The 12137-nt window shown below is 31.0% G+C and overlaps 3 protein-coding genes and 1 long non-coding RNA gene across 4 annotated transcripts; 2 read left to right on the forward strand and 2 right to left on the reverse strand.

Annotated features, from left to right (window-relative positions):
• Positions 1 to 241: 241 nt before the first annotated feature.
• LOC123678147 (golgin subfamily A member 2) lies at positions 242 to 5135 on the reverse strand. Its single transcript, XM_045614995.1, has 4 exons — positions 4968 to 5135; positions 3647 to 4892; positions 2564 to 3588; positions 242 to 1794 (listed from the first exon to the last, which is right to left on the reverse strand). The coding sequence occupies exons 1-4, from the start codon at positions 5022 to 5024 to the stop codon at positions 622 to 624; spliced, it is 3501 nt and encodes a 1166-aa protein (XP_045470951.1). The 5' UTR covers positions 5025 to 5135; the 3' UTR covers positions 242 to 621.
• A 373-nt stretch (positions 5136 to 5508) lies between these two features.
• Positions 5509 to 6847, forward strand: LOC123678148. Its single transcript, XR_006747197.1, has 2 exons — positions 5509 to 6470; positions 6528 to 6847. It is a non-coding gene; the product is annotated as an uncharacterized LOC123678148 (long non-coding RNA).
• A 167-nt stretch (positions 6848 to 7014) lies between these two features.
• Positions 7015 to 10357, forward strand: LOC123678149 (PPP2R1A-PPP2R2A-interacting phosphatase regulator 1). The gene is made up of 4 exons (XM_045614996.1): positions 7015 to 7362; positions 7419 to 7503; positions 7625 to 8084; positions 8782 to 10357. Exons 1-4 carry the CDS (start codon positions 7214 to 7216, stop codon positions 8952 to 8954), a joined length of 867 nt encoding a protein of 288 aa, XP_045470952.1. The 5' UTR covers positions 7015 to 7213; the 3' UTR covers positions 8955 to 10357.
• A 377-nt stretch (positions 10358 to 10734) lies between these two features.
• LOC123678150 (U6 snRNA-associated Sm-like protein LSm4) lies at positions 10735 to 11816 on the reverse strand. Its single transcript, XM_045614998.1, has 5 exons — positions 11673 to 11816; positions 11574 to 11615; positions 11419 to 11517; positions 11162 to 11357; positions 10735 to 11106 (listed from the first exon to the last, which is right to left on the reverse strand). Exons 1-5 carry the CDS (start codon positions 11673 to 11675, stop codon positions 11033 to 11035), a joined length of 414 nt encoding a protein of 137 aa, XP_045470954.1. The 5' UTR covers positions 11676 to 11816; the 3' UTR covers positions 10735 to 11032.
• Between the last annotated feature and the right edge of the window lie 321 nt (positions 11817 to 12137).

Raw genomic sequence — 12137 nt, forward strand, 5'->3', positions numbered from 1 at the left:
CTTATTTTCATATAAAATTTCGTCTGTTATGAAAAGTATAACAAAACTGCGACGAGATTAATAATGAATGATTACTTTGCGATTGAACATGAAATTTGTGGAAAGCTGAATTATTCCCGCACGATTTTGTTCTACAAGGTAACGCAGAATGAACGTTAGAATTCGATTAGAAGGCACCATACCGCGGTATGAAAATTTTTCATGGATAATTAAAATTAATGTATTTTGAATTAAACAAAAATTAATCAACAATATTTATTATATAAATTATCTATGTACAAAATTAACAGCCAATTCAATACATCCAGAAGATCTGCTGGATATAAAATGCTGTCATAAATTTTTTTAATTATAATAATAACATAGAACTCTAGATGATCTCTTGGAAGATAGAAATATATAAAAGTTTTCCTATTTCAACGAAAAAAAATATATATTTTACCTTATATGTATAAGAAACGATAAAAGATGATAAAAATAAACCAAATATCCTACTTTATGAATGAACATATTGGAAGTTACACCTCATAGTAGAATAAAATGAAATATTTATTTTAAATAAAATACATCAAATACAGGGCTATATTATCAATAGATTTTTTAAAATTGGATTCTTAGAAATTAAACTGTAATTAATTTTCCTGAACACCACGGACAATGATGTATGCCCTCATCATTAGGTTGCACCAAATTACTAGATTTAATTTCAGATAAAAGACTAATGATTTCCTCAGCAATTTCCGTGTTTGGGTTGATAATAATTTCCGAGTTACCAATTCCATTACTTGCTATTTTATTTATTTCATGATGTATTTTTTGATGTTCTGTGCATAGATCGTTTTTATCTTTACTGAAATGTTCGTGCTGGTCTAGTAGCTCTTTAGGAATAGCACCTTTTTCAGATATTAATTTTTTCACCAAACTATTCAAACGATCTAGATTAGCTTTTATTATTTCTCTATCGTTCGTCAACTGTTGCAATTGTTGATCTTTTTCCAAGGCTCGCTGTTTCAAAATACTCCTTTGTTGCTGATATAATGTCACATACTCTCCAATAGTTTCCGTTTCACCCTGTAACTGTAAGACTAGATGTTCCAATCGTTGCTTTTCTTCTGTTAGTCTCGCAATTTCCTCCATTGTTCTCAAGAATTTTTTTTCCAAATGCGTCATTGCAGTTTCTTTGTCCAAATGTTCATTTCCGTTTGTGTCGAAGCTTTTCTTCTCTTCTGTTGAATGGAAGTTTTGCAACAACTGCTCCAGTTCTTTGTTTCGTATCTGCAAATTACTCAATTGCATTCTTAACTCCTCCGTTACATCAGAATTTGTCAATTCACCATTTTGCGCTTTGGGTTTTCTAAAATTGCCATTTGTTTGCGTCTTCTGATTTATCTGATCAATTTGATTAGTTTGGTTCATTTGATCAGTCTGATCAATGGACATAGTTTGGTTCATTTGACTAGTTTGGTTTAATTGACTTCTCTTCATTATATTCAGTTCGTTAGTTAAATGAGCAATCATCTGCTTAGCTTCTTGTAATTCCAATTGAAGGGAGGAAGAACTGTGATTTTGGGCTTCATAATGATGTAAACGGTCGGATAATTGTTCTTGATGAATAATCTGTTTTGTCATATTTTCTATTTGGTTTCTAAGATGCACTAATTCCTTATCTTTGATTTCAATTGCTTCGGCTAATGTTCGGAATGAAATTTCTGTCTTTTGTAATTTTTCCAAAAGTTCTTTGTTAGTTTTTCTTTCCAATGACACAGTTTCAGTCAATTGAACATTATCGTTATTCTGAAATATGAAATTAATTAATAAAAATGAAAAAAGCACTAACGTGAAGTCAAGAATTTTTGTGCGCTTGTTTAAGTTCATATTTATGTAATTGTTCATGAAACATCCTGGGCTGAGAAATGCCCTGAAAACTTAAAGAAAACGTGATATTTGTCATTTATCTTCTTTTTTTTTGAACAATTTTATTGCGATAACGAAAAAATATATAGAAAAATAGATAGTTCTTTATTTTTCTAATATACAATTCTCACAAAATTTGCCATGAAAATTAGTCCCAGTATTTTACAATTGATTTCTATCCTTTATCTTGATATAATTTCGAAATCATCAAATAGATTTAGCCCTAATAATCTAACACATTTTGTTCAAGAGTTATCCTGTCCACGGCGGCCGGACAGGCGGATAAAATTGAATTTCGTCAACTAGATAATTATAGACCTAGGACCATAACGGTTCCAGCAAGATTTAGCATATACACACATGTTTAATGTGTCTCTATCATGAATCAGTGAAATTTTCCAGGCAAATCAATTTCCAGAAGAGGTGACATTCATTAGCCTCCACCCTGTTAGGTTTCTTTAAATCTTAAGTTTTTGTTAGTAAACCAACTTCCCTGGTCCAGTTTCTGACAAACGGCTTATTCAATCCCTTTTTTATTTTAAATTTTTTAAGACACCTTGTATGAAAGATTTACTGAAACCTTCAGCAAGTAATTGAGATGAATTTGAATGCAGAAAAAAATTGACAAATTTAATAATAAAATTCTCACCACTTTTAACATGACCTCTTGCATGCCCTCCATCTGTTTCTTAAGTTCATTATTCTGCGATATAGCTCTAGACGCTGCAACCTTATCACTCTCCATAGTTGCCAAAAGAACAGCATTGTCCGGTTGACTTCCTCTAAGCTGCTCGACGGTGGACTCTAATTGACATATTGAAAATTTACAATCCACCAATTCCTTCTCCAAAACTTCCTTATCAACTAAAGCCTTCATCAAATTATTGTTCAATTGTTCTTTTTCTTCAGCTAAATTTTTATTTACTTCTACTGAATTTTCGAGTTCCTTTTTCAGGAAACTGTTATTCCTCTGCAAGTTGTACGATGTATTATCGCTTTGTACATTTTGTAATTGTTTTTCCAAATCTCCTATGTGTTTAATGCGATTTTCTTCTTGCAACTTCAACTGGTCATTATTTTTTTGTTGCTCGTCTAGTCTCTGAACCATAGTTGATATTTGGTCGTTCAACTGTTGAGCATATTGTTGGTATTGTATATTGGATTCTTCTCTTTCTTTCGAAACTGTTTTCAAAGCATCATTCAACATGGATATCTGCTTTTCATAAGAACTCTTCTCTTCAATTAATTTCCTCAGTTGACTTTCTAGTTCTGAAGATTCTTGAAGAGTTAACTGTTGTATCTTGATATTTGCCATTGAAAGTTGACCGCCCATTTCTTGAATTTGTCGTTGCAACTCTAGATTACTCTCAGTTACTCCTTTAAGCTTTTCCCTACTTTCCAAGAGGTCTTGCATATAGACTTCACATTGCGCCTTTGTTTCATCGAGTTCCTTCTGTAATTTCTCACAGATATCAGCTTTCTCCTTCTGGGAACTATTTTGACTGATTTTTTCAGATTTTAACGATTGTAATTCATGTTCTAAATCAGAATAATAAATCCTCATCTCTTTGATTTCGTTCTGTAAATCTACACACTGAGAAGATTCATTTCTGAAAGCTGTTTGGGTTTCTTGCAACAAGGTAGTTAGTTCAGTTTTTTCAGCAACCAACATACCTAAAGAAATTCAAAATAGTACAGTTTTCAGTTATAAAATGATATACTGATTACTTACCTATTGTCTGTAGATGGCACTGTAAATCTTCCCTTAGTTTACTCAGATCATTAGCCATATGGCTATCCCCCTGCGAATTCAAATCAGATTCAATCTCCTGTTTTCTCATTTCCAAATTTCTATAATCCGTTTCCAATTTTGAATATTTTGTTTCTGATTCAAATAACTTCTGGCTTAATTCAAGACATTTTGCATTCTGCAGATCTAATAACAATTGAAGTTCTTCAGTTCCTTCTTTCGGTCTTTCATTTGAAGAAATATTTGAAAAATCTACAAATTGTCGTGCCTGCTTAATGTAGACATTCATATCATTCGAAATATCTTGAAAACTCAGTGAATTGGAATGGGGATTTGAACTTTCTTTTGAAATTTCATCCTTGACTTCAAAATTTGAATTGTAATTCTCATTCTCATTTATTGCCACTGTTTTATGTTCTGGTTTAACTTCAAATGTAACAGATATATTATCATTTATATTTTCTGGAATGACTAGCTCTTGGGCATTTGGAATAAATTCTTGTAAATTGCTTTGAATAGTAGCAGGGGGAAATGCAAAGTTTTCAAAATTTTGTGAAGCAGTGCCTGAATTCTGAAAATCTGTTGACGACTCAATAGCATTTGTAAATTGATCAAATACTGGATTTTCTATGAACTCCTTTGTTTCTGAATTTGAATCTATCTGAGGTTCATTTGCAGTAAAAGGATTGTTAATAGCGTTAACTTTAAATCTGTCATATGAAAATAATTGTTGTCCAATGGTATCCTCATTCATTAAATTCTGGGATGATTGCAGATTGCATTCATTACTAATATTCAAATTAGGCTCTTCAATAAGTATTTGATTTGGTGTCACAATATCTTCATCTGATGGATTATTATTTGAATTGTTGAAGAAGCTAGTGAGGGGTTGTGTAATATTCTGAAAAGTAGTACCAACATTTGAGTAATTGAAGTTGTCAAAGAATGAAAGTGGATCAGGTAATGAACTAGCCTGATAATTATCCATTGGATACTGTGGAAGAGGCAGATCAGCTTCATATGCATTATTTTGAGAAAAATCTACTTGTGTTTTCTCGTTTTCATTTTCACTAAGGTGATTAGTATCAATATTATCTATATTATTACTTTCTATTCTGTCAGATTCAATTGGAATTGTATCAGGTTGAATTCGCTCATTTTCAATTTCTTGGTCCTTCCGTTTTGTCACATTATTTTTGAGAGTCTTTTCTTTTAAGTAAGCTTTATGCTGAAATACAGTAACGGATATTGAATATAATTACTTTCACTAGTAACAATATGGATGTTCTGAATTTTTCATTACCTTCTTCTTGGCAGCTGCTAATTTTTCAGCAACCGTTCTTTTAGAATTATCAGCCATTGTACTGACTATGAAAATTTCCTTTCTAATAGTTTTTAAAGAAAAATATACTTTCCCTTTTCATTATTATTTGCTTTCAATTTGACACGGATGACAGCTGAGATCCACGTCATAAATTCAAAACATAAATAAAAATTCAGGGTTGCCATGCTGCTTCATTGAAAATACCCCAATTTCAGATATATTCGAAAAAATCCCCCAAACTTTCATATGTTCATTTGTAATATTACTGAACGTTGATAACTATTATAACATTGGCGATGCTAGGGGGATGGGGGGTTGCAGGGGACACGCAAGTGTTTTTGCTGTGTTTAAGACATATTAACTGAAACCATAAAAAAATAAACAAATTTTCACAAATTTGGGGGAAAACACCCCAATATGGCAACCCTGTAAATATCTGACTTCTCATCACAGAAACATTATTCTGACTTCTTCTATCCTTTATTATTATTATTCTGACAAAATACAGAAATATCTTGTTTTAAAAACCGCACAACAGGAATCACCATAAATATTCAATGATATATTGATTTTTTAATTTTTATGTTGAGTTGAGTAAAATAAATAAATAAATATTTAACTTAATAACAAATAAAAACAATTCTTGGAGATGTGTCTGGAACATAATAGATATTCTTTTTGATAAAAATAAATCTAGGCGCTTCTTAACAAATCCAATCCATCAGTCTTCTATTTTCATCTTCAGGAAAGTTGAAACACTAATATTCATACTCAGGGGTAATACCCCCCTTGAGTATGGCCGATATCCCCCCGAAGAAAAAACTTATCAAAATAAAAACGAATTTTTGACTACCCCCTAGATGTTGAAATTGAATCAACTAAATTCAAATGTCGATTGCTAAATTCGTAAGAAACAAGTTTTTACGAATGCAAAATATATATTAATGCTGGTTAGCCGTGGCGTTCAGACAACTTATTGTCTACACGACAATTTCAGAACTTCTCGTCAATATTTTCTTGCTGTCCCCCTATCAGTTGATGATCGACGATAGAGTGCTGAGCTAACAGTGTACTTTTTATTCCAGGGTTTTCCCCTATTCAAGACAACTTTGATCGTGGGTTTCTCTAATAAATTAATAGACACAACTGATATATATGTCTATGCTCTCTTGTGAAACATTTGAATAAGATTTTTGTTTTAATTTGAGTAATCGAAAAATGGGTCAAAAAACCAAAGGAAATAATTACTCAGTCAAAAGCAAGGATCTTCAAGATTTGGATCATGCTAAAGCGAAAGCTTCAAATATTCCTGTTCATTTTAAGAATACTGTAGAAACCGCTAATGCAATTCGAAGAATGACTGTTTCCAGAGCGTTATCATACTTAAAAAATGTTAAGGCTCATAAAGAATGTGTTCCATTCAAAAAATTCAAATGTGGAATTGGAAGAAAAGCGCAAGCCAAACAATTTGGTGTTGTAAATGTATTACATCAAATGTGACATTGAACTTCACAAATTAAAAATTATATTTAATTCCAGGGAAGATGGCCTGAAAAATCCGCAGAAATTGTAATGCAAGTGTTGAAAAATGCAATTTCAAATACAGAATATAGTAATAAAGATCCTGAGCAATATGTAATCCATCATATTCAAGTAAATCAAGCTCCTACAACAACGAGACGTACTTATAGAGCTCATGGGCGTATCAATCCTTATATTCGCCATTTGTGCCACATTCAAGTAATAATAGGTACCAAAAAAAATAACTGTGTCTTTTGAATTTAGTATTATATTAAAATATGTAGATAAATAATAAGTTGCTTTAATTGCTTATGTTATTAAATAAAATATAAAAATAATATGACTTCTATTTAACTAATACCCTTTTTTTCTTTAATTACAGAAAGTTCTTTATAATTATTTCGAAAAGTCTCCGAACTTAGGTGAAATATTTATTAAAAATTCAAAATGCAAAGTAAAATCCATGAGAATTACAAGTTATAATTTGGACATGCGCGAATACAAGAAATATTTGACAGATCCAACAGAAATCAGTTATAAGTTCCCAGTAATAAATTTGGAAGAAGTTGTATGTTGAAAAATAAACTGTTGTTTTAGCATTAAACGTTATTATACTCTTGTAATTGTGCACCGGATATCTGGATCAATTTACCATCAAATGTCCCCATACTTCCGTGTTATTTTTGTTTTTGAAGATATTCTGAATGTCATCACCAAATACCCCGGTTGTCGATATGGACGTTGATGGTCCAACCAACGGTCCAGGGACTTTGAAACGTTGTTCTAGTGCCCCAATGATCAACGAAGGTAACGCAGTAATGGCTACAGCACCCCCAACCACATCTACTATTAGGTATATAAAAAAATATGTCTCCCATTGAGAGGTTTTGCTGATGGTTTCTGTTACAGGGAACCAAGTCATAACATATTCGGTGCTTCTCAAACCAGAACAAGAAGATTTAGTGCTAGTTTTAGCCCACTTACAGGATCACCCGTATGTAGTACTGAAATGTTTTTTAAATAAATACAATTTCAATTTTCTACAAGATAATAGAATTCTATTGCTTGTATATTTACCATGTGAACTTGTAATATTTTAGTTCAATTTTCAACAGGTTTCTGCATTGAGACTAGCTCCCAGAATAAGCCAATTGAGACAAGAAGAACATGCTGACATAAGTAATTCTCGGGAACTCGCACATGAGCGTGAAATCCAACATACAATACAAATTTCACAGTCATGGGAAGATCTCAGTCTTATGGGAGATTCTACTGGAGAGAACAAGGCTAAATTGACGCCCCTCCATGTCAGTTTGGGATCATTCAATCCTCACCATAGTTCACCTTCACCAACTCGTTTGTATTCCCCAAATTTCCAAAGTCCTACGAGGGCTTCTCGTACCTTAATTAGGAGAAGCGCGAGTCCTGTCCTCAAGCCAAGCCCATTGGGTGTTAAAAGAAAGTTGGATGAAGAAAAGGTGGATTTTTATTCTAGTCCAAAGGCAAAAAGATTTCACAGTTTTACACCTGTTGAACGTGGGGGCCTACTAACCACTACTGCTCCATCGTTGCCAGGTAATTATTTGAAATTCAAGAACAGTAATTTATTATGTACGTATTATATGTATGGCCCACTACCTGAGAAACAACTTTTATAGATTAATTCTATTCTATTCTATTAGTTTTTTGGAAAAATTCATTTACTGAGCTCAACGTTTGAGGGTGTATTCCTAACTATTAGTATATTTTTTCACTAAAATAATTATTTATAATACAAGTGTAGAAGACACTTCTATACTGATATTCTTCAAAAAGTTCAAAATTCAAAAACGAACTATAAAGTTCTGAGTTTTTGAATGAAAGAGTGTTGGAATGTGCCTTCTGTACAAGTATTATACATTATTTTCTCTAGTTCATTGAATTTGATTGAAATTAATGGAATAAATATTTCCATAAATATCGTTTAGTAATTTTTGCATTGAAAAATGTAGGTTGGCAGAACTGTTTTCACTAGCATAAATTTGACAGATAATAGTTAAAACTGTGACACAAGATTTCCCAGTACCAACACATAATAACAAAACATAACCATGAAATCTGCGTGGAACTCAGATATTCTTGCACGATTTTGTTTTACAAGGTATGGCAGAATGAACGGATTTGACACAAAATTAGAGAAAATACTGGAAAGTATTATCCTTATTATTTCCATATTATGATTCTTTGATAATGGTGTTTTCTATGAAATTATGGGTTTTTTAATATTTTGCAGGCTCTTTGAGTTCAGTTGGGACACCAGAATCTTTCTCCAGTGCTGATTCACCAAGTTTTAATTTTAGAAATGTTGATAGTCCTTCTCCCAGTAGAGCTATGAATGTCGAATCATCTGTAGAACCCATGGTTCTATCTAAAAATGACCATGATATGGCTGATAGCCCAAGTTAAATCTCAGTCATAACTTAGATTTGGGTTATCACCATATTCTTGTTTTTTGTGTTTGAATGTTAGCAACTTGTGTTTGTTACAAATTGATATTTTATTTTCTTATTTATTTTTTTAAGTTATATAACTTCTTAACAGATTTCAATATTTTTTAATAGCCAAAAAAATAAGAGTTTCATAGCCCGATTGACCGTAATTTCTCTCGATTTTGGAAATGTTTTCAAATTTGATATTATTATAATCCACTGTAAGTGATTTTTCTGAATTTTATGATATGAATATTATGAATTGAATGAAGTGCACATTGTTGAATTATCCAATGGAAAGAGTGTTGGACATCTAGAAATATTGAAATGACTTTTAATATTGTAGATTAAAATGTTTTTGTTCAAACAGACAAATGCAAAATATCTAGTCTGTTAAAGTTTGTTTTAGTTGAAATCATATCTGTAATATACAGGTTGTCTCATAAGTAGTTGGAAATATTTAGAGTATTTCTTGAACTCAAAATATGAAGTTTTAACCCAAATCAACTACATATGTATAAATGTACACCTCAGGAGGCACCTTTTATCTAGGTAAATTAGGGTGAATCTTTATATTTCAGTCTCAAGATTCTATAGGGGAAATATTTCAATTTACTTAAGATACACCTTGTTTATTTATATAAATATATCTACCTACAAGACTTCTTGTGGTGCTATTATGAGATATATCTTGATTATTGATATTCATCAAGATATTCTACCAGAAAGGCAGTGTCCTAAAAATCTTCATTATTTTGGAAAGAACTTGAGATCTTTATAATGTTATATCTTCTAAAAATAATTGTTATCTAGCAGTTTTTCCGTTTGTTAGGTATCCCCCATATCAAGTATTTAATGTAAAATTATGTTGAGATATACGTTGTGCAGATAAGAAATATTGTATAAAATATGGTAGTTCTAAATGAAAAGATCAATTTCTTACAAGTTATTTCACAACCTATTTTTTCTGAGATAAGTATATTCTTGCCAGAATTAACTTTCGTTTTTCAAATTAGCAAGAAGCAAATAAAACATAAAAAGTTTTATGTACATGTTGAACTATTTGAATTGGAATATTGAATTATAAGGTAAAGAGTTATTTTAGAAAGGCTGAAGAACTTAAGCTGATGATGATCATTGACAGTAGTCAAAAACGATTGGTTATTAATGTTATTTTAGAAGAATAACTCAAGACGAAGGATGTTTTTTGTGCAATGCATAATTAATTCTTATTTCGCCCTAGTTGTTAATTTTCCTGAAATATTCTGTACAAGATCTTCCAAATGTAAATATTAGAATAATGAGTGTATATTAGTAGTTGAATAATTCTATGAATATTTTGTAATATTTTTAGGATAAAGATTATAGACTGATCACCCATTTTCCATCTTTCAATGAACCCTATTTTTTCTTGCTCATTTTCAATAATAATTGAAATTTTTGGTCCTTTGACCCAAATTCATTTTGATATTGATACTTCCACAAAAATTTGTTTTTATATATTTGTTAGTAATCTTACTCGAAGAAACAATTGTTATGGTAAACAAAAATGTTTACACAAATAAAGATATTTTACCTTTGGACAATATAACTGGAATTCTTCCCATAAACAATTCATTTCGACATTAAATACAGGTAAATAATATCAATTAAATGGTTTTCCACCAAGTAAAAATTTAGTTGATCAATAACAGTTCATTTTGATTTAGCATAATCCTCAGCATGTCTAAAACTTGGAGATGATTTTAAGAAAAATGAACATTTTTAGAAAGTTTATTGAATCTTAAAAACTTTGTTTTAAGTGGCATTCGTACTCGAAACAAAATGAATATAAATTATCCTTACAATAAAAAACGAAATCATGATTTTCATACAAAAAAATTATCTATATTGTCAAACAACTAAATTCATTGAGAATATAATGAAATTCATTATAATCATGTTGAAAAGTTATTATTTACAAATCCAGTAACGAAGCATAAGTCCAGGAGTACTAATTTCAAACAGATATTAGTATTAATGTATCTTACAAACGAAGGTATAACCAAAATGTAATTACTGTTTTTTATTTTGAAAAAGTGGTTTTTTGTTGGGTTGTCCAGGTTTGCTTCCTCTCCCACCAAAATTGCCTATGATAAAATTTTTTATTAATATATTTTATATCTAAAAAGACTTGAACCATACCTCGAGCAGCTGGTCTATTTCTTTGCATTTGACGATCTCCACCACCTCCTCTACCACCAATTTTTTGCTCTTTGCCTCTATTCTTAACAACAGCTTCTTCTTTTACCATATCTATTACCTCATCTGGTATACGCAAATATTTAATTGTACTACCCCTAATATAACACTCAGGCATCCTCCAAAATTTGTCACCATCCTTTAAACAAAAAGAACTCGTAAGCAATAAGCTTCATAAATATACAAATGGTTTTACTTACCCTGGATGTACAAATAACTTCTCTCAAGTTTATGTTCATCCAATTATCACAGCTTACAAGATGACCGTTGTAAGTTTCCCCATTCTTGAGTTCCACCAGCTACGAAGAGCAAAAATATGAAATATAGAAAAATGAGAAATTCATTTAATACTCACCATAGGATGATTTTGGGCAGTTCTCAATAACGATAAAGGCAACTAAAAACAAAATTAATTAAAGATATTTGAATGCTTACAAATCACAATAAAACTTACCATATTGATTATTATACAGATCTAAGATGTAGTAGAGAAACAATAAACAATTGTCTTTTTGATAATTAGAAATAATCTTGTCAGTGAAAGTGATATATAGGTTAGGATAAATAATATCATAGACTAGGGATGTGCAAAAATATCTATCCAAACAAAAGTATCGGAGAACCAATTTTGAACCTCGCCAATCGAGTATAATTTGCTAATGGAATTTCCGGATTTTAGGTATTGGAAAATAATTATAATTTGTCCTGAAAATGAAGACTCACATATAGGATTCATTGTTCCAGTAGGAGTGGACTTTTTGAAATAAAGTATTCCAATCGATTAATGTAACTTTAATACTACGTTTCCTTTCTTGTAAATACCTACTTGTAAATATTTTGTAAACATTATTACCTAAAATGCTTAGAGGAATAGTACTTTGTACATGTGTCAATGGCCTAGTTGTCGAGACACGTGGAT

Source organism: Harmonia axyridis, chromosome 4, assembly GCF_914767665.1.
Source record: "Harmonia axyridis chromosome 4, icHarAxyr1.1, whole genome shotgun sequence".
NCBI lineage: Eukaryota > Metazoa > Arthropoda > Insecta > Coleoptera > Coccinellidae > Harmonia > Harmonia axyridis.

Coding starts and splice junctions, on each gene's coding strand:
- LOC123678150 (XM_045614998.1), bottom strand. Junction 11,518..11,573: donor CTGCCCAAAATCATCCTATG/GTGAGTATTAAA, acceptor TGCTCTTCGTAG/CTGGTGGAACTCAAGAATGG. Junction 11,358..11,418: donor AAGTTATTTGTACATCCAGG/GTAAGTAAAACC, acceptor TTTTGTTTAAAG/GATGGTGACAAATTTTGGAG.
- LOC123678147 (XM_045614995.1), bottom strand. CDS start 5,024: ATGGCTGATAATTCTAAAAGAACGGTTGCTGAAAAATTAGCAGCTGCC. Junction 4,893..4,967: donor TAGCAGCTGCCAAGAAGAAG/GTAATGAAAAAT, acceptor ACTGTATTTCAG/CATAAAGCTTACTTAAAAGA. Junction 1,795..2,563: donor AAGAGGTCATGTTAAAAGTG/GTGAGAATTTTA, acceptor TTCATATTTCAG/AATAACGATAATGTTCAATT.
- LOC123678149 (XM_045614996.1), top strand. CDS start 7,214: ATGTCATCACCAAATACCCCGGTTGTCGATATGGACGTTGATGGTCCA. Junction 7,504..7,624: donor GCCCACTTACAGGATCACCC/GTATGTAGTACT, acceptor AATTTTCAACAG/GTTTCTGCATTGAGACTAGC. Junction 8,085..8,781: donor TACTGCTCCATCGTTGCCAG/GTAATTATTTGA, acceptor AATATTTTGCAG/GCTCTTTGAGTTCAGTTGGG.